Source organism: Micropterus salmoides, unplaced genomic scaffold, assembly GCF_014851395.1.
Source record: "Micropterus salmoides isolate LMB-PRFRI ecotype aquatic unplaced genomic scaffold, ASM1485139v1 Ms_hic_scaffold_20, whole genome shotgun sequence".
Lineage (NCBI taxonomy): Eukaryota > Metazoa > Chordata > Actinopteri > Centrarchiformes > Centrarchidae > Micropterus > Micropterus salmoides.
This window is the reverse complement of record NW_024041151.1, coordinates 11519662-11547139: the sequence shown is the minus strand read 5'-3', so window position 1 is coordinate 11547139 and position 27478 is coordinate 11519662. Positions and strand designations below refer to the sequence as shown.

Sequence of the window (27478 nt, the reverse complement as noted above, 5' to 3'; positions counted from 1 at the left end):
ATAAACCTTTTGTGACTCCAGAGGAAGCTGCGTGAGGTTTGATAAGTGAGTTGGGGCTGAAGACTAAAAGTTAAAAATGAAAAAAACATTTGGGGGTGTGGAGTTTGAGATAAGTGAGCTTACCAGACCTCTGTAGCCTGCTCCTCATGTCTGTTGAGGGTAGCGGCTCTAGGCTACATTAGCCGCTACTAGCATAACATAGCTGAATCTCCGATCAAATTGTCTGCAGTTGAGTTGCATTTTGAGTAATTTAGATGCCAAGTAAGAAGAATGAGTGCAGTGCTTTATTGGTTGAGTACTCTTTTAAGTATTTCCATTTTATGCTACAGTACTTTATACTTATTCAATATACATATACCAACTGCACTGCCCTGGGGCCCCATCTTTTCTGTCATGTGATTAAACTGATTTGGTAGTATGCACCATTAGAGCACAATATATATTAATATGGTAAGCACTTACAGTGGCTTCTGCATTTTAACTCGAGGTCCTGTCTTTTAGAGCAGCCCTGTGTCACAATCTACTTTAAATGCTTTTAGTAGGTCAGTCAATATCAACCCTACATGGTATGTGTTCTAAAACAAATTGTGTGCAATCAAAACATCTTAAACTAACTTGGGAGGATAGATTTGGCAACCACAGCACATTTTGCTGTAGTTACTTAAGAAGATTAATATTTGAAATATAAAATTTGTGTTCATGTTGTAAAATACAATTACATTACATTAAATTATCCAAAGTAAAGCAGTATAGGAAGTTGTTAAAATTGGATCAACCTGCTCTAACATTTCAGTGCTGCTAACAGTCTAAAACATCAGCTCTAATAAAATACTAATATAGTAAACATAATATGCATGTAAAGGACCTCACTTTTGATACGTGGTAATACATCTGTATTTTTACTTCAAGTGCAATTCTGAATGCAGGACTTCCCAGTGGTGGAATGTAACAAAGTGCATTTACTAAATTACTCTACTTACATAATGCATTAATGCATCAGTAATAGTAATCCAAAATATGATATGTAATAATATAAGACTCATCTGAGCCATTTTTCCACATTATGAGTTCTTTTATGTTTAATACATTTAGTACATTTTGCTAAAAATACTTTTACTTTAGTGACATTTTAAAGACTTTTACACAAGTAAAGGATTTGACTTCTTCCACCATTGTAAATAATGCTTCATGCCTTTATGTCTTGACCATCTGAGGCAGTTTTACCTGATAAGAAGAAGTCGGTCTCACACCAGTAGCACTCATGTTCATCACAGTTCACACAGTTGTCATCACATGCAACGCAGGTCATCTCCTCCTCCACGCTGTACGTCTTAGCCGGGCAGTTTTTGTAGCAGCCATCCTGAAAACTGATAACAAAATCAGCAGTCTATATGTGCGGTTCTCCCTTTCTCTCTCTCTCTCTCTCTCACACACATACACACAAATCTACAGCAAAAGGACCCTTTTCATTCTAGCATAACAGCGAATTGAAAGGCAGAGCGAGTGCAGAGGACAGATCACACATGGCGTCAGTGAGGCACACAGCCTTACTTGTAAAAGCCCTCAGTGCAGGACAGGCAATGCTTGGGGTTATCTGTTGAAAGCAGACAAAAAACTCTCCTTTTAAACAGGAACTACCAGGAGCATGGTTGGCAACACACTGGGAGGGGAGCTCGGCCTAGGCAGCGTTCATTTTGGCTACTGAGCCGCGACTTACACAAGACGCACTTCTTGCAGCCCTCCTCACAGGCCATGCAGTCGTCGTAATCTGGATCCTCCACCTCCCCTGAGAGAAAAGGATAAGAGAGTGTGAAAGAAAGATACAGTGAGAGGAACCATCAAAAAAATGTGAAAGAGCGAAGGGTGGGCAGGTTTGATATGATGCTTTTTCATCTCTGACACTGTGTCACTGTGTAACATAACAGAAATAAGAAAAATGGCACATAAATAAGGCTGTGACCTTGTTACCTTCTCCACACTCCAGCTTTGCACATACTCCATCAGAGACGTAGTAGGAGGAGTTACACTTGAGGCAATGGGTAGGGCTTGTGCAGAGCTGGCAGTGATCGGAGCAGGGCTCACAGGTCCTCTCCTTGGTGTGGTAGAAGGCCTCAGGACAGGCGTCCAGACACTGGCCTTTATACAGGTAACGCTCCATTTCAAACTTATCTGGAGAAAAAATAGCATATCAATGTGTGTGAAGTAGTGTGATGTCAAACTTTGGCTTGTATAACTTCCTGGTCATGCATATGTTTTGTTTTCCACAGCCAATTCAATTTGGATTTAGATGTCAAGTTGGTAAAAAAAAAATAGATCCGTTAAGTCTAAAGAATCATTTATCTCTTCTGTAAGCAGCATACACCAACGCACAAAACATTCAGCTGGTCATTTAACTATATATACAATCAATTATCTATTGGGCAAATCTTAAGTTTCCTTTTTTTTGAATGTCAGTCTTAAATAAATAAATTGTAGTTCTTAAATCTGCATTAATGAATAGGATTTTCCTTTATCCTTTATGGTAGTTGGTGGTGGCCCTCCTGCACCCCATTCACCTCCAGCTCATCAAATCCAGGCCCAGTTCAAGCTCAGCAGAAGTCCTCTCCTCATCGCATCCAGATCTCTAGCTTTTCTTCATCCCTTTATCAACACCACCAGTGTCTAGACTACATCGGAGGGTTTTCTATACCACTACAGCTTCACCACACCAAGTTCACGATTGGTTTAAAGCAAAAAATTTATGACCAAATCCAAATCTGCGTCTCTGTCTCTCTCTCTCTCTCTCTCTCACACACACAGACACACACACACCCACATGTTTGTTCCTCTGTCAACGTGTGGACATCTCATTGACATAATGCATTCCCTAGCCCCTTATTCTAACCTTAATCACCACGACTACATGCCTAACCTTAACCATTACCCTTACCCTAGCCTTAACCTAATTCTACCCCTAACCATAAAACCAAGTCTTAACCCTCAAAGAGCACTTTAAACCTGCGTGGTCCAGCCTTTTGGTCCCCAGGAATACAGTAAACTAAATACACACACGCAGTTTAAATGTACACTAACACAAACTGTGTGATTTACTTGTTCTGTCCTCACCAGTGTCACAGCTGGTACAGTTGGCAGGCTCTGCATCCACACAGGTGGCACAGGTGTGGTCACACAGGTGACACTGGCCACCTGACTGGTACTTGCCCTTTGCACATTCCACCACGCAGCGGCCCTCATCTAGAGCCCTGCCGCCGATAACAATGTCAAAAACACTTTTTTATTTGCAAGACCACAAAAATCAACACATATAATGTCTATGCAAATAAGCTGAACTCATTTACATTACATCATGTAACATATGGCAGAGTTACACAGATGAAGCTGAGTGTGTTGACACAGGGAGAAGAGAGAGGGGTATGGGGATGGTTGGTTAAGAGCTACATATATATATATATATACACACAATATTTCTATATATGTTCATTTATATATACATATAGATTGGTAATCAGATATTTGAATATGTTTAAAAATACCATATGTGGTAACACTTTCTATGAAGGTCATCGCTATAATGACTTATGCATATATATATAACACGATATAATGCGTCCATAAGACATTATAACAGTTGTCATAATCACTTACAAACATGCATTAGACGCTATAGCAAAGTTCATAATGTATTATGACCTTTTGATTTAATGTTTTATAACTAATAGTAATACCAGTTTATATCAATGTGCGCCAAGAATCTCCGACCATGTTCCATAACACATTATAACCACCGACTCTGCCTCATTATAAATACACTTTAGTCACAACTTAGAATTGTATCGTACATACTGTACATCCTGATAATTAAGTTAAATTATATTTCAGTGCCCAGAGGAGTCTGATAACTGGTTGTTAAAGGAAGGACGCTGGTGAGCCCGATCAGCGATCTATCGGAGGTGAGCTAACCGCACTTATACTGCCGACACTGGGTGAACTGAGTTAGAAGGGTGAATGTCTGTCGAATATCCAACTTGAAACTAACTTCACCGCGGTTTGACCACCAGACCAGTAAATCAGGGATGTAAACTAGTCCTTTTAAGCAATTGAGGAGACATTTCTTTTGGATTTTAATATGCAAATGTAATGTAAAAAAAACTGACACCTCTTTGTTTAGTGCCAGAAGGACAGTTTTTTGACTGTTTCATTGACACTTAAGATAGGGTGTCAACCATTTTGTAGACAAGCCCTGTTGTTCTCCATGAATAGTTTAGAGCAAAAGACTGTTTATTCCTGTGGATTGAAGGAGGTTTCACGTCTGGGAATTGGCGCTCTTTTGTTCGACCAAAAGTATCATAGAGCAGTAAGGTACACCCTTCCTAATTGGGTGACGAAAAAGTAACCAAACGACCAATGGCTATGGTCCTGAGCCATTTGGAGGAAAAGACCCGCCCACATACCTGGAGGATATTAACAATTCATTTTGTGAGAATCAGGACTGTAAGCTGTAAATCTGAAAAGAGCAACAACTTTCCAGTCCACTGCAGTGTTTTTGTTTCATGTTTGTTCTTTATTGCCATCTTTTATTCACCTATTTTTTTATAAAATTTTCTTGTTAATTTTCATCAGATCCAGCCTCTCCTTTCTCAAAATCTGAAAAAACGCAACAGCCTCTTCTTAAATGATGTTATATGGTTGGCAACAGCGATCTTTCACCACCCTGAGAATGAGTGTCCTTGATGTAATTATGTTGTGTTTTTGTGCTAAACTGCAAAATGTTCAGGCAGAGTCGGTGGTTATAATGTGTTATGGAACATGGTCGGAGATTCATGGCGCACATTGATATAAACTGGTGTGGTGTCCGAACAATAATGCTGCGATGATGTGTTCAGAAGAAATCCGCTTGACACTGTTCTTGATCATAAAGGTTTATTACATCAAGGAGTTCAGCATCAATTACAAGCTCTGCAGCAGCTTGGAGAGTGACCCAGCCCGATGGCCACTCTGTCTTTCTGTACATCAAACATCGCTTATATAGGGTGTGTAGGTATCTGGTACCAGAGAAGGGTTTAGTACTATTCTGAGGTAACAAAACAAGGGGTCAGAGGTCAAATTCCATAGAAGGGTTCAATCCCTACATAACCACCAATCACTACTCTCCCCTTAAGAGGTCACTGACCCTCTGTCCAGCTGCTACAGTGCTATTTTGAACTGTTATGCGTCAAATGCACATATATTATACACCACACTGGTATTACTATTAGTTATAAAACATTAAATCAAAATCAATAAATTGTAACTAAAGTGTATTTATAATGAGGCATGGAACATATGGAACATGGTCGGAGATTCTTGGCGCACATTGATATAAACTGGTATTACTATTAGTTATAAAACATTAAATCAAAAGGTCATAATACATTATGAACTTTGCTATAGCACCTAATGCATGTTTGTAAGTGATTATAACAACTGTTATAATGTCTTATGGACGCATTGTATCGTGTTATAAATATATGCATAACTCATTATAACGATGACCTTCATAGAAAGTGTTACCACATATGTATAAACACAATATGTCTATAGATATATATATGTTTATCAACAGCCCTAACCTTTCCCTAAGACTGTATAAAGTACATTACTCTGTCATTTATCATATATTAAATGTTAAATGTTAAAATGTTATTCTCACAAATTATGAAGAATGCATATCTTATTTTGTGAAAACCTAAAGAGATTCAGTTTACAATAACACACGACAAAGAAATACCCCTCTCTCCTCTTGAAGGGCTGGAACCAGAGACTGTTTGGCATTTTAGTTTTACTAATTTTGCTTAAGAGATTACTGAAACGATTTGTTGATTATCATAATAGTTGCCAATCATTTTTCTTTCAATCAACTCATTAATAAAGTGACTGATTGTTTCAGCTTGACATCATTTTATTATAATAATAATAATAATAATATAAAACTCATTCCTAATTGTGTTTCTAGAGAAGACACTTTTTGAGTACTTTTTAACATAAACAATTCATTGTCATTTATATCTAATTGATTAGCATCTTGCTGGCTTTGACTGTATAAAATACCAACACATCTGTTAAACATTATTTGTTACTAAGGACACGTTGGTAAAACACCTTTTTTTTTAACTCAGAGAAACAAATTTATAATTTCTCCTCTGAACCTGAATCTAAAAAGTCAAGACCATCTCACCGTGAAGAAACACAGCTGATGCAGTCTTCTCTTTGCGGCCCTGTGCACTTCAGGCACGTTGCATCACACGCGTGGCACCTTCCGTTACTGTCCTGATACTCTCCTGATAGACAGCAAGAGAACCATACAGACTAAATGAACAACCATCTGAGGTGTATAGTAGAGGTTCGGATTCCAAAGAAGGAAAGCCACATTATGCCAAATATTTATTTATTACAAATAAACATGACTTATGGTTAATCTAGCAGTAGTGAGCCAACATGTAATAGAGGAAGAAGATGGTTGACTGACCGTCTGTGCACTCAGTGTTAACAACACACACTTCCTCCTGCAGGCTGTGACCGCTGGAACAGCTGCTGCAGTTCCCCTGGCTTGGCCCCACACAGGTGAGACAGCTGGAGTCACACCTGAGGAGGAGAGCGCAGAGACTGAACACACAAACACACATACTGACCGGAACACACAAGAGAAAAAGCTACACCCATACAGGCACACAACTACAAACACAAGTGTGAAAACCAGCACAAACACACGCAGAAGCCAACCACCAGTATAAGGCCTGCCATCAGCAGATAAACAAACCACCCACACCTGAATACACACCAATGAGCTCACCTCCTACATATCCTGTGCCCATCAGCTATCTCTGAGTTTGGCCCTGTGGCGTAGAAGCCAGCACTGCAGGAGGACACACACGTCCACTCCTCCATTAAGTAGCTCTCTGCACAACGGTTGCATGCCTCAACACCTGCACCTGATGCCGACAGAAACAAACAGGAGTACTGCAAACAACAATGTGTATACCATGACATGTGCTTTAATGACATTCAAGTTCAAGACATTCAGTTTTCATACAGTTCATGACCCTTGACCTGTGCTCTCACCTGCACAGGTAGCGCAGGCCTTGTGACAGGGCTTGCATGCACCTTCCTGCTTGTCGTGGTAGAATCCCACTGCGCAGCTTTGCTGGCACCGATTCCCCTGCAGACTGGAGAGGGCGGAGAGAGCATGTGGCACCGTGACACACATAGCCAATCATGTGACACTGTGAACATTACCTTCAGACTGCTCAGTTTCCCAGCCTACAGCACACCACCACAAGTACTTGGTGAACTGAGTCAGTGAACACAGCATTCTGGAAACTTCTAACTCAACAATATGGTGAATTTGAGATGTTTCATGTGAGGATGTTGCAAAATAGAAATGAAGATACATGTTTATTTTCGAGCTGTGTGTGGAAAGGGAAGGATAACGCTTGTGTTCTTTTGAATACAGAGTTAAAAATATTGTAGCCTTTTGTAATTGTTATGATGCTGCAGAGGATGTGTGCGCAGGGAGAATCAGTATTCTCAGCAGCTGGAAGAGAAGAAGCAGTGTTTACTGAGCAGTTAATTCAAGCATCATCCGAGAATTTGTTTCACCTTATGTCTGGTTTGCATTCTGTGCAGATGCTGTAGGAGGTGCACTTCAAGCAGTTTTCACTGCACTTTCTGCACATATTTGCATCTGTGGGGAAATCACACAATACACATAGAATATACATCCGAACGATTAATCAGTCTTACTCACAGACCCCTCAACTGCAGTTACTTTAACTGACTATTCATTAGCAGGCACATATACGGCTCTTCTGTAAGCCATGGATCATAAAAGGTTCACTCGCGGATTGTCTGTTTTGTTAAGTATAATACATCACAAAATGTGAAAAAGCACTCTGAAATTCATAAATGCAGGTGTGAGGTCAGAAATCCAACCGTGGTCGAGGTAGTAGTTATCCCCACAGATGGCTGTGCAGGTACTGGTCCCCTCAGTTAGGTGATGTCCAGGTTGACAGGAAGTACACTGGTCACTGCGACTCCCAGTGCAGCTCTCACAAGAGGAGTAGCACCTCTTACAACGCAAGCGGTCGCCCCAGAATCCCCTGGGACACTCTGGTACGCACATCCTATTGGACAGACACGGACCAACGCACATAGAGGACAAGAGGTGTGACTCTCTAAATGTGTAGGAGTGGAGGCAATTATATTTGGGTACATTTTCTCCACCACAATGTGAAATCATGGTCATGTACACTCTTTGTCTTCTTACATGCAAGCTTTAAGGATTTGGTAAAGGATGATATAAACAGCTAAACAACAGTTTGCAGTATGTATGAGTCATGTTTTGCAGCAACAGTATCAACACACAATGTGTACACTGCATTCTGGATCTACTAACTGTACTCTATGCTGTGTTATCATACTAACCTTGTGTTGTTCTTGAACTTGAGAAAAAAGTGTAAACACGTGACACACTGCTGCGGGCTGGGCCCCTCACAGCCATCACCACTGCATTCTGGGTCACAGGGTCCTGGAAGGGCAAATAATCGCACAGTCCTGCACCATCATGGCAACAACGGATAAATTATTCAGACTGCTGATATACTTCTATGTTTAACTTAAAAAACAATCTGAACTGACATCTGCTATAAATCTGCATCAGAGTGCATTTAGCGGCTGTGTGAGAGGTCTAAGCTAGAAGAAGGGGCAGCTTAAAACCTGCCGAGTACATGACTCACCACTGTATTCTACAGTGAAGGCACTTTCCACGGGCATCTCAGGCGATCGGGCTCGCTCACGGTGTTTGGGATACGGCTGCTCTGCGGTGCCATAAATCACCAGGGACCACTCCTTTAGCGTCCCTATGAAACAACAGACAAACAGAAAGAGAGCAAGATAAGAGGCCTATCCCGGGAGGCCTGCACTGTATTTAAGCTGCTGTTCTAGTTGAACTTCAATGTATGTTTCACAATACTGAGATGTTACAAAGAGGAAGAGCAGACCTAGTTCAGTGTTTTCTCTCTTCTGAGAGGGAGTATCCCGGATTTTCAAAGTCCATTCCCCTGCTGCCTGCTCCCCCCAGCAGTGAGTTGTCATAAATTCCCAGTTCTGAAATCCCTCAGTGGAGTCGTCAAGAGGCCTAAACCAAAACATTACATAATCAGGATAATACTACCAGTAATACTACCACTACCACCACTACTATTGCTACTGCCACTTCTACTGCTAATACTGCAGCAGATGCTACTACTACTACTACCATTGCTAACAATGCTAATAATAGTAATATCATTCAGTTTATATTGTGCTTAATTAGCACTGAAAGAAGTATTACTTAAAAAAATTAACAGTTAAAATGTACAAATTTTCCAAAGTCATGCATTTAAAGTTTTACTTATGTAAAAGTAGAGCACTAATGTCAGTGAAATACACTTCATTATCAGTAGTAAAAGTACCCATTAACCCAAATGTCGGCTTTCAGTGTTTTATCACTATATATTAGCCAAACATGTTTACTGATGCAGTAACATATCAGTAACATACGCAGTGACTTTTGAATGAATGTACTGGAGTAAAGTATAATAGTTCCAAAAGCAGCAAAAAACAAACATTCCAGTCAATTAAGAGTAGTGAGAAAAACTAAAATAAGTAACCTTGAGAGTCCTAAACCAAAACAATGAGCTTAAAGACATTCACAAACACACTCCACTGAGCTGAGGGGAACTGTAGTCATGTGATAAACACAGACAGTAATTTCATCCAGAGCAGTTGAAAAATGTACTTTTCCTCCAGTGTGCTTTAAACCACCAAGTTACCAACACTTTGAGTTTCTCTTGTTGCTATTTTGTGGTGTACTTTTGACATTGCAGAGTTTTCTGAAAGCAAGACATGTAGTGGAAAATTCCCAGAAATGAATTTTGCCAGAAACTTGCCCAGATACCAGTTACACACACACACACACACACACACACACACACACACACACACACACACACACACACACACACATATATATATATACACAGGTGCTGGTCATATAATTAGAATATCATCCAAAAGTTGATTTATTTCAGTAATTCCATTCAAAAGGTGAAACTTGTATAATGTATACATTCATTCCACACAGACTGATATATTTCAAGTGTTCATTCCTTTTAATTTTGATGATTATAACTGACAACTAATGAAAACCCCAAAATCAGCATCTCAGAAAATTAGAATATTGTGAAAAGGTTCAATATTGAAGACACCTGGTGCCACACTCTAATCAGCTAATTAACTAAAAACACCTGCAAAGGCCTTTAAATGGTCTCTCAGTCTAGTTCTGTAGGCTACACAATCATGGGAAAGACTGCTGACTTGACAGCTGTCCAAAAGACGACCATTGACACCTTGCACAAAGAGGGCAAGACACAAAAGGTCATTGCTAAAGAGGCTGGCTGTTCACAGAGCTCTGTGTCCAAGCACATTATTAGAGAGACGAAGGAAAGAAAAAGATGTGGTAGAAAAAAGTGCACAAGCAATAGGGATAACCGCACCCTGGAGAGGATTGTGAAACAACCCATTCAAAAATGTGGGGGAGATTCACAAAGAGTGGACTGCAGCTGGAGTCAGTGCTTCAAGAATCACCATGCACAGACGTATGCAAGACATGGGTTTCAGCTGTCGCATTCCTTGTGTCAAGCCACTCTTGAACAAGACACAGCGTCAGAAGCATCTCGCCTGGGCTAAAGACAAAAAGGACTGGACTGCTGCTGAGTGGTCCAAAGTTATGTTCTCTGATGAAAGTACATTTTGCATTTCCTTTGGAAATCAAGGTCCCAGAGTCTGGAGGAAGAGAGGAGAGGCACAGAATCCACGTTGCTTGAAGACCAGTGTAAAGTTTCCACAGTCAGTGATGGTGCCATGTCATCTGCTGTTGTTGGTCCACTGTGTTTTCTGAGGTCCAAGGTCAACGCAGCCGTCTACCAGGAAGTTTTGGAGCATTTAATGCTTCCTGCTGCTGACCAACTTTATGGAGATGCAGATTTCATTTTCCAACGGGACTTTGCACCTGCACACAGTGCCAAAGCTACCAGTACCTGGTTTAAGGACCATGGTTCATGGTACCTGTTCTTACTTGGCCAGCAAACTCGCCTGACCTTAACTCTATAGAAAATCTATGTGGTATTGTGAAGAGGAAGATGCGATACGCCAGACCCAACAATGCAGAAGAGCTGAAGGCCACTATCAGAGCAACCTGGGCTCTCATAACACCTGAGCAGTGCCACAGACTGATGGACTCCATGCCACGCCGCATTGCTGCAGTAATTCAGGCAAAAGGAGCCCCAACTAACTATTGCTCATACTTTTCATGTTCATACTGAAAAGTATGAGCAATAGTTGGCCAACATTTCTAGAAATCCTTTTTTGTATTGGTCTTAAGTAATATTAAAATTTTTGGAGATACTGAATTTGGGATTTTCATTAGTTGTCAGTTTTAATCATCACAATTAAATGAAATAAACATTTGAAATATATCAGTCTGTGTGTAATGAATGAATATAAAGTTTCCAAGTTTCACTTTTTGATGATATTCTAAATATATGACCAGCGTGTGTGTGTGTGTGTGTGTGTGTGTGTGTGTGTGTGTGTGTGTATATATATATACATACATACATACACATATATATCTATATATCTATATCTATATCTATCTATCTATCTGTCTATATATATATACATACATACATACATACACATATATATCTATATCTATCTATCTATATATATATATATATATATACATATATACATACACACATACACACACACACACACACATATATATACTTTGATATATATATACCACGATTGAGCATTACTCTTAGTTACCTGTTAGCCAGCAGCTGAGACACGGTGCCTGAAGGTGACGTGAGCGTAATGGAAAGGTCACCGCGACGACAATGAGCGATGGTAACACGGACGATGACATGCTCCACATAAACAACGTGCTGCTGGGGCTTGCTAGAGCAGCCCCCACTCTCATACACAGATGTCAGCACCGAGCCTGGATGAATAGTTCTGTCATGAGACGGCGAGAATAAAAACACACAGTGAGCTGCAGAGATGAGAGAGGAGGCAGAAAACAAGAAGCACAACAGAGAGTTACAAGGAAAGCAGCACTAAAGAAAATGACACCCATTAAAGTGTGTGAGAAGCAGAGTGAGAGAAATCCATGCATGAGAACTGAGACAGAAATAGATAACGTGCGATAAAAGAGGGGAGGAATCAGAGGGAAGCCCTGACTCAAAGCGGAGATCTCTTGCAGTGTGGTTGGTATGATACCTGCTCAGCTGGATGGGAGTCTCCTCCACACACTCATGCTGTGAGGGGACTTGTTTCCAACGCTCAGCCTCCTTCACCATGCTCTCAGCATCCAGCAGGCCAAAGCCATAAAGGTGGCTCACTGACACACACACATACCACTTTATCAGGGGCATAAAAGGCGATGTAGCTTATTAAAGACATCACACTCTCCTGGGACTTTGTAGGCGTTTATTACTGTCTGCTCACAGTATCTCATTAGTTTGTATGCTCACTGTTTGATAGTTTCCCTAAAAAGAGCTGAGAGAACATTTACCAAATTATGCTTATAAAGCTTAACTTATCTTCTTTATTATACTTTTTGGGTGGGTTGCATTTAAACTATATTATGTAATTATCTATTTTCTCTAAACTACTGTCAAAAAAATACTGAAATAAAAAAACAAAAACTGGAATTACAAAGTTTACAGAAGTCCAATGGGCATACCTGTGTATCCGGCTCCATTAACGTGCCAGTCAGGAGCAATAAGATGATGAGCTTTTGATGTTCGGACAATAATGTGCTGTACATCCCTCCAGATGAGCAAAGGGCTGAGAAAAGGTCAATCAGAGAAAAAAATCATGCTCTCATCACCTGATGCTGCTTGTATGGATTTTATGTGTGGGGGAGGTGCTTACTTGGCGTCCAAAGTGAGAGCGATGACACCTGCTGCCATTGAGGAGGAGAGTGAGCTCTGTGGTTTAGATCGGCTACAACTCTTCTGTGGACCCAGCGTTACCTGTCAAGGACACCGACACAGTATGTACACACTGAATGTACAAGATTTTTACATAAATGTGATTTGTCAGGTATCAACAGACTTTCCTGTCCATACACAGTTTCTAAATAAATGTTCCAGAAAATAATAAGTAATAAATCACATATTGATATAATATACAAAATTAGACATACCATGACCCATATCGCCCTCTCCGACGTAGTATACAGTGTGCCAGCTGGACATTAGCACACCATCTGGCACAATACCATTCGCCTTCCTTTTTTATTACATTTTGATTATTATATTACACACTACGGTCCTCGTAAACTAGGAGACTGCACACATCTGATCTGTTTCAAAACACCAAAATTAAACTGACACTTATTTGAAGTTGTTTTAAGTCTCATGTAAAAGATAGCTCACTAAGAGAGGAACCAAGTGGTTTATTAAACTAATTGGCCAAGCATAAATCAAGGTAATGGGTTTTGAAAGTACTGTACGAGATAGAAAAGTATTGCCATGCAGGCCTATACATGACTTTGTTGTTGGCATGTTGTCAGGCATGCAAACAAAGAGGTTCTGCTGAAAGAGAGCAAATGTGAACCCCTGAGCAGCTCTCAGTATTCATCTAATTTAGTCAATTGAGCTGCCCAACTCACCCATGACCTCTGCAAATTACATGAAATGAGAGTGGTGGAGAGAGTTTTTTTACCTGGCAAATTTTCAGTTTGAACTCAGTTGCCGTTCCAGTTTATTCATAAAACATTTAAAATACTTGTACAATCGTATAAGACATTAAGGACATATGTGATGTAAATGCTACACACCGATTCAGATCAAAACATTGCCTACTTAAATAAATGTGTTCATTTATATTGTTGCCTTGCACTGAGAGTACACATAATTACATACTGTATAATTTCAGTTTTTCTTCCCTGGTGGGTTGCCATGCAAAACACATAAATTACTGCCAATCAATCAGGTAAAAAATGTAGAAGTAGGTAATTATTCCATAGGACGATATCTCCTCCAACATTAAGAAGCTTGTTATTTGGCCATACTGTCTACACTACTATGCTACTGTAGGCCTCCTGAGTCTTTGGCTTTCAGGATGTTCCTACTGTATAGTCAAACTAGCTGTAACTGTTGACATGGCTTACAACGCAGCTCCTCTAATGGCTTTTATTCCATATGAGGTTATAGGCCCTACAAGCCTGTAGGGTCTAACCAATTTCACTTTTTCTCGTGTCTTGTTAATTAAAAAAGTTATTGTTCTACCAGAAAGAAAGTTCATAGGCAGAATGTCTGTGGGGTATTTGCTTGATTGACAGGTGTCTCGCACTATCAAACTCAACTGCAGAAGTGGTCGCTTGCTCGCCCCCAACGCTTTTTGGCTTTAAGCAGCTGGCAAGACGGTGGAGATTGTTCAATCCAATTACAAACATCCCTTAAAGTTTAACCAAAAGTTACAAACATCATCATGTAAAATTATGTAAAAGTGATTTAATTTTTTTAATTTTATTATCAAAAGCGAGAAGAAACATCTTTGAAAATATAGAATAAATGTTCCTCCAGCGTCCAAGCCTCTGGTAGGGTGGCTGTTATGAAGGCAACAATATGAATATCAAAACACTACACATAACTCAGTCATTCCGTAATCTCTGTTTAACTCTGCAGGAAAAGCAAAGGGAGCTTAACTAATAGTTCACTGTCTATTTTCCTTATAATTACCACTAAATTACATATTTATCTCCAGGAAATGTCTTGAAAATTCTTAGGAAACTATTCAGCAATGAAGGACCCGTGAAATAATTTGTTATCAGACAAAACGAAAACATAAAAAATAAACATCTTTACCTTTAGTAATATAAATGTAGATAATTTTGAAGTTGGGGTGATGGCCTCAAGTGACAAAATGTTTTTTTTGTTATACAATAAAGAAGCAATGTGCAGTTTGTGCTTGTAGATGGTCAATGAGAAGGGGCTGTGTCATTTGATCATACACACCTTCATTTAGAAGAACACAGAACTCAACACTAAAATGCTTCCCTTACCTATACAGAGTCATCTCAGCACATCATGACCTATGTATTTATTTTGGTAGTTAACCATACTGAAGCTGTTCCTTCTGTTACTCACAGCCTCTACTCACCATTTCCTGATTCTCCCCACCGGTGTAAGCTGTCGCAAGTGTGGAGGAGCACTGCTCCAGGTAATCTGGCTTGCTTCCATGCTGAGTGCAGCTGCTGATAGAGATGGTGTAGATACTATTGCTGTAACCATCACAGGAACAGTGGTCACCTCTTCGACCTCCGTTCCCTGATGCCCAGACAAAAATAGAGCCCCTCCCATGCCGGCCCTGAGATTAATTGGGAGAGCAGAGGAGATTAATTTATTAATGATTATTTACACATCAATAAGGAAAAAAAAGATAAGCTCTTGAAGTAGATAAACAGCCGCAGGTAGGACATAGGCATAAACAAACAAACAGTAAGCATTTCTCTTCCTTTTTTACACACAAACTTTCTCTGTCTTTCTTTCTCTCACTGTTTTGATGCCACTCTGTAAAGCAAGACGAGCCAGAAGCCCGGGTCCCCCTAAAGTGGCCCCGTCATCTTCTGGCCCCCAGCTAGCGGAGTAGATGTCAATATACTGTGGTCTGAAGCTCAGTGATTGGGCTTCCACAATGTCTGTCACATCTCCATCCAGCATACGGATGCCTACAAATAAAGGGGGCAGAATGTTTAAATCCATTATATACAAAAATTTGACCTCCAGATGTCCTTTGGCAATGTAGTTTCATACCAATACATAGACTCACCGCCTATCCGTGCATGGAAAGAAACCCCGACCGTGCACTGAGAGTTATTTGCAGCCGCAGCAACCATCCCTGCGCACTGAGTCCCATGGCTTTGGAGAAAGGAGGAGAACATCAGAACATGAGGTTAGATGCATATGCATGAGGAGTAGATGGGCTATTTCCGTTACATCAAACCAGTGAGAAGACAGAATTCAGACTGGGGAAATTGCATATCCATATATGCATGTAATTACTGAAAAATGGGAAGAAAAGCATGCATTAATTAACGTTAGAATCATGATGGGGAAAGGAAACAGCAAAACAGGTGCAAATTAGAAATTGAGAAGTACTCACTAGTTAGAAGCATTGTTGGAATAGTTTGGAGAGGGATCTTGGTCTTGTCCGTTCACATCATAACTGGCGAGAGGATCCTAAATCAGATGGATAGTAAGTAGCAGCACATAATAAGATGCCAGCGGCTATCTGTCTCTGTTTCATCAGACAAATCACAAAGAGCATTATTCACCAGTCCACTCGACAGTTAAGTGGACCAGACGTTTAATGTCCATTCCAATACTCTTGGCCGGCCATTTCAAACCTTTGGCCCAAGAGCTCTGCCTGCAATATCTGTCTCAGCTCTCCACTCTTACACTAAGAGCTCTGCCAAATTGCTTATGATTAATGTCCCCTTCCCGAGCACAGCGTCCCATCCCAGGGCACTTACATAATTTGGCTTCAGATCCGGATGCTCTCTCTCAATGCCATCATCTAGGACAGACACCACCACACCCTTCCCAGTATACCCTCTCCTCCAGGCCCCAGCAATGTTCATATGAGACTGGCAGCCTTTGGACTCATCACTGCAGAGCTGTGGAGCAAATAGTGGGACATCCAATTTAGCCCTTGGGAGTAAAGAATAAATCAGGGTCTATTTTGGGCTGTGTCTGTCTGGGTTTATGTGTCTGTGTTTCAGACGAGCTTAGTAAAGTGGAAAAAAATCAGACTCACAATGTACCACAGGCTGTTCCACATTGAGTCATTATAGTGAAGCATCCGGGTGCTGCTGGACTGAGGTTGAACAGTGGGAAGGTGTTTGATTTGACTAGCTCTGGAGGTCCTCTTTGCTCTTCTCTGGACCACCTGCTGTTGGAGCCATTCCACCTTGAAAAGAACACGCAGGGCACTTTTACAGATGTAGACATGTATATAGTGTTTTTAGCCAAACTAACGCCATGGCTTTAAGGGATGGAAATGTTCCGTCAGATAGATAGTCAGCCCGCTGCTTTGGTCCAGACTGATATATCTCAGCAACTATGGGATTTTGTAAAATGTCAGCAACTGCTGGACTGATAACCTTGAAAGTTGGTACACACTTTCAAGATGAATTGTGATAACTTGGGTCACCCCTTAACTTTTTCATCTTGCACCATTATTAGGTCAAATTTTTTAAATAGTCCAAAACGTTGGTTTATGACCAGATACATGCGGAATTAACAACTTTCCCATAAGCTAGCATGGCTGCAGACTGTTATTTATAACAATGTTTGTGTGCATCTTATTTTCATAGTTTTGGTCATCATTTCTAATGGGTTTTATATCAGTTTTACCCAGAGCAGCTGCTGGCAGATGTTTGCAGCTGTAGCAAGCTAAACTAATGTCAGCACCATGAGTTGGTTAAAAAACGTAGACTCAGACTGACTATTTAATGTTGCAGCTGACTCGTTTTAAAACAAGAATCTTGAAAAAGGGATCTTAAATATGCCATTTATGACTTCTCCATACACGATTTCGCACCAAAAGATTAAGGCTAGCTGCATACATAGAACTAACGAGTATTTATAATAAGTTTGATGAGGATAATGTAAGATCTGACTGTTATTTTGTTTTAATAGAACCCTGTTTGACTTGTTTGGGGAGGGGTTTAGCAAAGGGGGGTTTAGATGGATATTTATAACAGGGTACAGTTTGGGTATATCGTCTGACTGCTCATCTTTCTTGCCCATTCTGACTTCTTTTTTGGGAATGTCACCATTTTCCCAGATCTCAGCAGTTGACACAAACCACAAAAATAAGATCCATCTTAGAATAAACCAGTTATCCTTTAAATGAGGTGTGTAATACTGGGCATTTTATTCCTCTTTGTTAATGACTCTTGGCAACTTAAGGTTGTGATTGTATGTGTGTGCGTGTGTATGTGTGAGGCCATGATGTGAAGAGATGAGTGTGTATGTGAGGCCAGTACAAGAACATGTGTATGCTTATGTGTTAGTATCTGGAAGTAGGGTGGGGACATGCAGATCATTAATAACCCAGCAGTCTTCATATCCCATTACTATACCTTGGTCTCCTTGGCGACACCAACAGTCACGTCTTTGTTGGACACAGTGGACCGCTTGGCTGTCTCGTCGTGTTGAAAACTGTAATAACTCTTCAGGTCTCCAATCTGGTGAAACAGCCATCCAATCCTCTAAATTAATTTGTTTTCAGGTGAAGGTGTGTTCGCTCATCCCACTCTGTCGCTGTGCTAAACAGCTGTTAAATTATGAAACTGCCTTTGGTGTCTTTTATGAAGGCGGCTACCTTATACCTGTGATAGTTTTTCAGGCAACCTGAGCCACAAGACTTCAGCCACACTGCTGCTGTGTGTGTGTGTGTGCCTGCCTCTATATGTGCACATACTGTACGTTTGTGTGTGTGTCTGTAATGCCATGATGTAAACAGATTTTTTAATATATAAGAAGTGAGGCTCTAGGTAACTTATGTTTAATAAAAAAGTGTCTTAGGTTGGCCATTTTCTGTGACTGACAAGAATCATTTATGGCTTTATTTATTCCCCAATTTCTCTGTTGTGAAATTTGCTTTTGACTTCTGGCCTCAGTAATTAAAAGCAAAGTATCTTTTCAGTTTAAAAGGGTATTTCTGGTTCATATCACCTGTACTGAAACATGGAGCCAAGACCTGCAGCTTTCATTAAAGCACAGTGAATACAGGTGTTGAATTTTATGAGCCTTGCTCTGTTTTATTTTTATTTGTTCATTCTGGGGTAGTACTGACATGTCTGGTCTGATTGATTTCTGTTTTCATTTCTCTCTGTACATATAGAAACACATTCTTTGTGACCTTGGTTAAAATGGCAATAAAGTGCTAGATATTTGAGGTTTAACTGTTTGGATGATTAATGTTATATGCTGAGGGTTTTAATAATAAAAATGAAGGTAATAGGAGACTGTACCATACTGTAGTTGTCTTTGAATGTGATGTGGTCTATTACTCAGGCCTTTTCACTCTGACCCTCTATGGGCCTCAATAAACACAAACAGTTACAGTCCGAGAAATTAAAAACTTTAACTGAGATCAAGACAAATGTTAGGTAGACTATAGTATGTCCTTGTCTGGTGCTTCTAATATAGGCTACACAGTATGTTAGATCACACCTACCTGACCCATGTTAGTAAATCCATATTTCTCTGCTATCCTGTTGACAGAGTCGCGGTCAGCCCTTATTCTTATCGCCCAGTTGTTGGTGAAAATCGTTGCATGACAAAATTGGAGGAGAGTTCCCATCCACAGCATGTAAAACCGCACCATCCCTACAGAGATAAAGAGGCTTCCTCTAATTAGACTGTGCAAAGGTGTTTCATGCGTTGTCCCAGCACCTTGTTCACCTGCGATAAACTTCTCTCATTGCGCAAAGTTTGGGTTTAAAATTGAAGTCCACTATCGCAAAGAATCATCAGATGTTCTGCAGAAACGGAAGGATCACTGCCGGCTGAAGCTGTCAAGAATTGACTCTCCTTCACTGGGAACAAGCTACTATCAAATTACTGCTTCAATATGGGTGCCAGGGATCAACTGTAGTGTGTCCTTTACATGGATCAGACCAGTGGTTGCAGCTTTGTCTGTATGTTTCAGTTTAATTATATCGACCCTGCTAACTGTAAAAATATAGGCTATGTAAGATGGTTAACCGGCTTATAGATTTGCCTACTGCAAATTACAATAAACCTCAGGCTTCCTCAATTTAATATTTACGTAAAGATGGTATGAACCCACGACGCACCGCGTGGTTTCCAGTGTTAGGTCATAAAATGAAATAATAGGCAATAAGACGTTTTCTATAGGACCATCACATTACAGTTGATATGTTGCCAAAAAGAAATTACAAACACATGTACTACATATTTAGATGTAGGGCCTATCTTCATTATAACCAGTAGAGGAAAGTACATTTATTTATTTCAAGAGTTGTACTTAAGTAGTGTTTTGAAGTACTCTATTTTATTCTTCTATTCCAACACATTTTGGAGGGAAACATTGTTTGCACCACAACATTTAACAGCTGTAGTTGCATTCACTATTTACTTATTTTCATTTTAAAAAATTTTAAAACACAAGATGCTATTAAAGATTAAACCAGTGATTTTCATCTTAATGCTTTTTACAAAAGAAGCCATGTATAGTGATGAGTCAGACGACTTTTTAGGAGTTCCACCAAAAAGAGATTGTTTCATTTAAATAACTGAGGCGCAAAGAGGTCAAACTGTTTTAATGTTAGTGTTTCAGGCCCCCCGCTTTTTGTTTTATACTTATTTTCACTCATGTTAATCAGCTCACAACCTTCCAGAATTATCTTGTGATCCTTTAGAGGGGACCTGATATATTTAAAGTACAGTTTGGTGATAGTACTTCCACACACAGGATTGAGTGTAGCTTGGGCCTCAAACCCAAATAAGTTCAGAATACTCAATATTTGTGGAAACTGATTACCTCAAATCTATTCAGCTTTATGCAAATCTTGCATAAAGCTGAATAGACAAAGCAATTGACTGCTTGATCAGATAATTAACCAGCAACAATTTGTCTTTTTTGTTGAACATTCTCCATTTCCAGATTCTTAATGAGATTTTTTGGTGTTGAATCTCTTAAGCTAAATAAAATTTCTTTTTACTACTTTACTGTGTTTTGTGGAAAAAGTGACTTTGTATAATTTCATTCCATCAGTAGCCTTTACTTAAATATAAAAGGGAGCTTTAAATGTGGAGTTTCATGGAATCATAAGCAAATAAAGACGAAAAGAATCAAGAAATAAAATAAGAAGTTCCACACTACGCAAATTGTTAAGTTAGGTAGATGAGGTAATGGAACAATCAGAGTTTCTGCAGGTTTCACCTGGTCAAATTTAGGACTTTAAGACCATGATGAATGAAATTCAAGACCTATATCAGAACTTAGAAAAAGAAACACACAAAGAAAATGCAGTCACAAAATTACTTGCAGTAATGTATTCAAGTTAGGGTTGAGTGATGTCTACAAAATTGGCATTGGACGATAACAATGAAACACCGGGATGGACAAATGACATTGATAAGCTACAATGACATTAACAAGTTGGCATGCGGTGGACCTGCTGAAATGAAAAATGGATCACTGGTAGACAAATCCAGGAAAAAAGAAAAAAAAAAGTTGTGTCTTTTGGCAACTTTATAAAACTTAGCCTCCTGCTGTTGGATAAACTCAGGGGAGACAAACTACACCCCAAAAGCTAAATAAGTCTACAGGGGTTGAATTTTAACCATTAGATCTGGGAAAATTCATTTTGTTAGTTTTGATGCTCTCCAGTGATTTTATATTTATTGCGCAGCACCAAGCTGTTTTGAGCCACACCACCTTATAATGGCAGGAAAACACTGTTAACATGACCTCAGAATCATTACAGATATGACAGTTCATGTTTGCCTTTTGTGTCTTAATTTACTGCTTTATACATTTGTAGAAATTAACATGAGAACTACCTCCCTTCTGCATTATTACAAGCATTTCATTTGTACATCAAAATCCAGAATAATCTCATTAGCTTAAAAGGACTAACATTAGTTTGCATCCCTAATTTGCTTTAATGTTACTAACCTCAGCTCCTCTGTAGTAAACACTGTCCTTTGTTTTTAAGTATCAAGATGTACAGTAGAGGACAGAGCTAGAAACCTGACAACTGCATTTCAATGAGCATTAGAGGTAGTGTTACATGGACGTTGGAAAATAAATACCCGTTTAAAATTATTTAAGACTTAGAACAGAAACTTCAGTGAATTTAAGACCTTAAATTTTGAGCGATTGTCCGAGTGACAGTGAATCTCAGGAGGAAAATATTCTGGCACTAAAAAAATATGGAGTCGGTGTGTCAGGTAATAAATGCTTCAGCTTCTCCAGAACAAAAGTCTGTTTCCGAACGGCTGGAGAAGTGAAACAGGTTAAACATCTCCCTTTCAGACTGGAAGCTGAGCAGGAAGCTAACAGAAAGTCTTTTAGTTCAATTTATAGCAAGTAACGAGCAGCTGTATTTTATTCCAGCCTACCAGCTGAGAGAAAAGTGGTGTTCAGCTCCGTCCTGAACACAGACTGAATCATCCATGGGGTACCATATTTGGGTCACACATAGTGACTTGTCAATCACAAGGTAGCCCCGCCCTAAAGCCTCCCCTGCTTTCTGGTCATTTTCCTCTAAATGGGACTATAATTTACTAAGTGACCATCATGCTGTTTTGAAGAAGACTAGCGACTGAGACAATAAACTCATTAGCAAAGTGTTTACTGAGGTAATAAATCAGCTGAGAAGTAGCCACATTTTCTATAGACTTCTATACGATCAAGTGGAGTCGCCCCCTGCTGGCTGTTAGAGAGAATGCAGGTTTGAGGTTTCACTTTTCAAACCTGGAGGTTCCTGCTTGGTGAAGACACAGAGCTGCTTCCTGGTTTCACAAATCAGACACATTAAATATCAAATTTCCGTGTGGTTTTGAAACAGACCAATCAAAGAACGAGACGCAGATTCAGGAGCAGGTGGAGTTACATACTGAGGCTCTGCTGGAGGCGCTCTCCTTTCTGTGAGCGAGGAGGAGGCCGGAGCCTTAAGGTGGAAGTTGGGAGGCTTGGTCTGGGAGTCCTCGTACTCCTTCCAGGGCGAACAGGTCGCTGAACCTGTAGGAGGAGGAAGTGATATCACCACCGCAGTGATGTCACCCGTCAGTGTATGTGTACCTTATCTTGTGGACCTCGTCACAGCTGGCCTGAACGTGCTGCAGAGCCAAAGGATCGGGGTCTGAGTGAAGACTGGCAGAGACAGACTCAGCTAACAGTTATCAATCCCTCCTGAAGCGATCAATAAGCCTGTGTGTACTGACAGCTGTTCTTTGTGTTGGGGCTGGTAGTTCTTTGCTAGGGATGCAGCAACTACTGATTTCAGTAGTCGCTGCCACCGGGACCACCACCCAGCTTTGCAGGCCCAAGTAAAGGTAGGCCTACATTAACGTAGCAAGTTGGTAGGGAATTAAATATAAACGCGTCACTTACAATTAGTGCCGTAGCAGTGGGAGTCAGCTTTCAGTGCAATGTCAACAAAGCAGCATGTAACCTTTCAGACCCACCGCAACAGCCCCGCTGTGCTATGAGGCCCATTGTTTTCAATGGCTTGCGCCGCGCAAGGTGTTTTTGCTGCTTGCGTGCGCAGCAGCTTCCACGCAGCTTCCACGTAGTGCAAATCGCTTCTTTTCTGAAAGGGTTTTATAGAAGAGAGAATGCAGTCCTCTCAAGACCTTCAGTCACTAAACATTTAACTTACATCATGTTGTCTTCTCCTGTCGGTGTTGACAAAAATGTTGCCAGGTGTACAACACTAACTTACATCAGGAGCTTAGACCAATTAACTGCATTTCATATCATTTTCACTAAAACAGTTTATTCCCCTCCTTTATGACAACCCTGGTTAGTTAATATTCCTTATATAAATACTTACATATTATAGAAATTGTTAATGCAATTAATTAAAAATCAACTTATGTCATTATTGTTGTGAAATTAATTAATGCATAATAATCATGAAACTGATTTCTGACAATAATCATACCAACAAAATCTGTAATTGTTGCATCCCTATTCTCGACCAGCTGGGCCTTGATGCATTCTCTCAGCGTGTTGTCGTGATTGAACGCCCAGTGTCTCAGGATGCTGGTGCTGAACTGGTCCTCGGGGTGACAGGGACAACTCAGGAAAATCTTCACCATCTCCTCACTGGGCCTGGGACACAGAGACGGAGATGTTAACGGGGACCCAGGAGACTCTAAGATGAGTGTCCAGGTGTGTTCCTGTCATACTTCTCTCTGCAGAGCAGCAGCAGACAGGACAAGGCCTTGGTGTTCTAGGAACACAAAGACAAAAGGAGTCAGAGGACTGATCAGACTGGAGGACAGGGCTCCTTTCCTAGACACCACTCACCTTTAAATTTAAGGTACTGCAGGATGGAGATGATGGTCTGCAGGGGGATGCTGTGGGCCAGGAACAGCTGCCAGGTGCTGTACTGTTCGAAGGTCTCCCAGTCTAGAGACTAAACTGGACACATGAAGAAGAAGATGTGAGGACAGGTGGAAGACATGAGGACAGGTGACCTCTGAGAGTCCTTCCTGAACATCACCAGGCTCCCCATCATCATGGACACATCAGCTCCTGCAGCTGCAACAGACCTGCTTACTGAACACAACCTGGATCAGAACCAGCAGAACCAGACTAAAGGTTCTGCAGAGGAGAGTCCTGATCAGCTGTTACCTGTGTGGAGTCTGACAGCTACGATCATGTTGAGCAGCTAAACGCTCCACAGCGTCTCATCTGGGAACTGAACCGAGACAGAAACATTCAGTCTGTGTAGATGGAGGGGGTGAGGTAGCGGAGCAGCCAGACGCTGCTCCCCCTCTAGCAGCGTGGCAGTGATGGTGGGATGAGGTTTCATGGAGTGATGCATCACCAGGATGGCTGGTTCTGACACACAGGAGAAAAAAAAAAAAAGAGGTTTGAAAATCTGCACCAATGTTTCAAGTCGAGCTCGACTTCAGCGAACCTGATGGAGGTGAGCTCTGACAGGACGGACAGCCGGAGAGTCATGGAGGAAGCGATCATAGCTTATTAGCCGTCAGCATGCAGACCTGGTTTACACACACACACTTAGCACTAGGGATCATTAACTTTTGATACCCTTACCGAGACCCTTAACGATCCGATTCTTTAACAATACCACTTGCAATACTTCATTATTTGGTGACTATTTGGTAAGACCAGACCCAACAGGCATGAGGTAGGCCTGCACGGTTCGAGGAAAATATTAAAGTTAACATTAGCTGTGCTAGTAAATAGTAGTCTGATTCTGGTCGGACCTTTAAACTAATGCAGTTACTGTTTGTACCAAACTCTATTTAATTTGGAGAACACACTCACACTCTGGCATTGGACGATGTCAACAATGAATCACTGGGATGGATGATGACATTGATAGGCTACACAATTAACAAGCTGGCATGTGTGCTGACGTGAAAAATGGATCACCGGTGGGGAAAAAAAAAAATTCTGTGTCTTTTCTACGACTTTATAAAACATAACCTACTGCTTATAGCGAAACTCAGGGGAGCAGACAGGCCGAGACAGAGGCGGGGAAAGCCGGTGTGTTTGCAGTGAGAGAACAGAAGTAAAGGTGTGTGTGAGTGAGTGCAGGGAGAAGTCGAGGCAGGTGCATTTAGAAATAAAAATAATGTCCATAGGGATTTAAACATGCTTTTGCAGGGTGTCAAATTGCAGGGTGTAAACATTTTCCAATAAAGAAATGTAAACAATTTCCAATAATTACGCAATTCTACATAATTTTGGAACATTGTTATTACAACATATGTGAATAATAAGTAGAGTAAGATTTTGAATACACTAAAACCAAAGCTAAATTTGCTAAATAAGTCTACATACAATAATGAGCATACTTATTGGTTGTGGAGCAGTGGATAAGACACATGCCTTTGGTGAGACAGACCTGCATACAATTTCTACTGTGACACATCCATCAATGTGTCCCTGAGCAAGACACTTAACTCCTAGTTGTTCCAGAGGGTGCCACCTTTAACATATATAGCAATTGTAAGTCACTTTGGATAAAAGCATGAGTTAAATGGCTAAATGTATTTATTATAATACACTCCACCTGGTTCACTTTACTGGCCCTACCGCCCTTTCAGCACTAAGGTCTGCTGACTTTGCTTGGTGTGTAAGAGGCAGATGCTGCAGCATTACATTAAACTAAGTTAACTTACACCAAAACTTAAGAAGCAGAGATAAGAGAACCAGTAATATTGTAGTTTATCAATACCAAAATTACAATCTTTAATAATTTAGACAAGGGGCTTATTTAATATCAATTGCTAAAAGAAAAATAGTTTGTCAAGACCACCACCTAACAACTACTAACAGCTAACAGAACAATTACTGAGACAAGACTGTCAATTTTACATTTAAATTTGGTAATGTTAGACACTTTTTCTAAAGCAACTTACATTTCAGGAACATACAAGCATTAGCAAAGCAAGATTAATTTAACTAGCTAACATGACAGCCAAACACACTTTTGAAAGGGCTGTGAAAGTAAATCAGTAAAGGTAACACTACTTACTACTAAATAGGCAGTTATTTATGCGACATTATTTTGCTATGTCCTTGTAGGACTACCCGCGAATTGTTCGGCATGGACATCTACAGTACATCAAGCTAAAGGTAGTTTGTTTAATGTTGCCAACTCCTCACACGTGGACATTTTAACTGATATATGGAAGACTCCAAATATTACAACAAAATGACTCTTCCACGATGACAATGTTAACATTACCTCTTGCCAACACGTCTAATTTAACATCAACTAGTAAGTTAACTTAGCTTCTCAGTGGCACATTTAAGCTAACGTTAGCGATCAACTGGTCACCTTAGCCCTGTTTACAGATAAAGTAAGCCAGCTGGAGTTTATGGTGAACATCAAGTTATTCTACAACTCGGCTCCTGTTAAAATACAAAACAATGGTTTAATAAGTAACAGAGACTTACCAAGGTCCATAGAAGTTTGATACGCGACATCAACGGTCCTTTTACTTTTCACAAGTTTTGCCACCAAATGATGCTGAAATATGAAGGGGATGATGAACTGAATATTGATTTAACTTTTTTTTTACAAGAAAAGAACAAATACATGACTGCTCTAAAATTGGAACAATATCTGAACAGTGGGAAGGGATCATATCTGAAAATTTTTACAGATGGTGCCAGGGAACCAGAGAGTGGGAGAGCAGGTTTTGGGGTGTATAAGTTATAGCTCAACTGGACTTTAGGATTAGCAGGAGAATTACAGACGGAAGTTCTGTCTTTACAACAGAGCTACTGGCAGTTCTTTGGGCTCTGTGGTGGATTGAGGACGTGAAAATAAGAGAAGCCTTAATCTGCTCTGATTCTGCAGCTGCCCTGATGGCCTTGAAAGGCAGTAAAGCAAAAGCCTGTCCTGATATCATAAGTGAAATACTAGCATTGGTAGCAATGTTATGTTCTGCTGGGTCCCTGGACATGCTGGAGTTGAAGGAAATGAAGTAGCAGACTTTTTAGCAAAATCAAGCTTAAAGAAGTTAGAGACAGATATAAATATATCATTGGGAAGAGTGGAACTAAAAGAAAAAATTAAGCAAAGGATTGAGGGGGAATGGCACAGATTATGGGAAAATGAGACGAAGGGGAG

General features: G+C 40.3%; 1 protein-coding gene and 1 long non-coding RNA gene across 3 annotated transcripts in view; both read right to left on the bottom strand.

Annotated features, from left to right (window-relative positions):
* The window catches only part of pcsk5a (proprotein convertase subtilisin/kexin type 5a), a 30121-nt gene extending 10633 nt beyond the window's left edge, over positions 1–19488 (bottom strand). Inside the window, exons 1-26 of the mRNA XM_038734525.1 lie at positions 19339–19488; positions 18239–18343; positions 16909–17061; positions 16625–16768; positions 16255–16331; positions 15922–16010; positions 15648–15820; positions 15253–15459; positions 13018–13118; positions 12827–12930; positions 12361–12481; positions 11908–12096; positions 9036–9172; positions 8772–8894; positions 8461–8563; positions 7969–8159; positions 7636–7720; positions 7099–7202; positions 6830–6968; positions 6506–6621; positions 6215–6317; positions 3106–3242; positions 1969–2169; positions 1718–1786; positions 1552–1594; positions 1225–1367 (exon numbers count right to left, since the gene is read on the bottom strand). Coding sequence (XP_038590453.1) covers positions 1225–1367; positions 1552–1594; positions 1718–1786; positions 1969–2169; positions 3106–3242; positions 6215–6317; positions 6506–6621; positions 6830–6968; positions 7099–7202; positions 7636–7720; positions 7969–8159; positions 8461–8563; positions 8772–8894; positions 9036–9172; positions 11908–12096; positions 12361–12481; positions 12827–12930; positions 13018–13118; positions 15253–15459; positions 15648–15820; positions 15922–16010; positions 16255–16331; positions 16625–16768; positions 16909–17061; positions 18239–18343; positions 19339–19488 — 3307 coding nt within the window. The remainder of the gene's footprint in view (positions 1–1224; positions 1368–1551; positions 1595–1717; positions 1787–1968; positions 2170–3105; positions 3243–6214; positions 6318–6505; positions 6622–6829; positions 6969–7098; positions 7203–7635; positions 7721–7968; positions 8160–8460; positions 8564–8771; positions 8895–9035; positions 9173–11907; positions 12097–12360; positions 12482–12826; positions 12931–13017; positions 13119–15252; positions 15460–15647; positions 15821–15921; positions 16011–16254; positions 16332–16624; positions 16769–16908; positions 17062–18238; positions 18344–19338) is intronic.
* A 2337-nt stretch (positions 19489–21825) lies between these two features.
* On the bottom strand, positions 21826–27176 carry LOC119914676. Of its 2 annotated transcripts, XR_005446811.1 has the most exons (6): positions 26800–27176; positions 24496–24705; positions 24169–24282; positions 24048–24091; positions 23801–23970; positions 21826–22875 (listed from the first exon to the last, which is right to left on the bottom strand). It is a non-coding gene; the product is annotated as an uncharacterized LOC119914676 (long non-coding RNA). The 2 variants fall into 2 exon arrangements; XR_005446810.1 differs by lacking the exon at positions 21826–22875 and having other exon boundaries at positions 23613–23970.
* Positions 27177–27478: the final 302 nt, after the last annotated feature.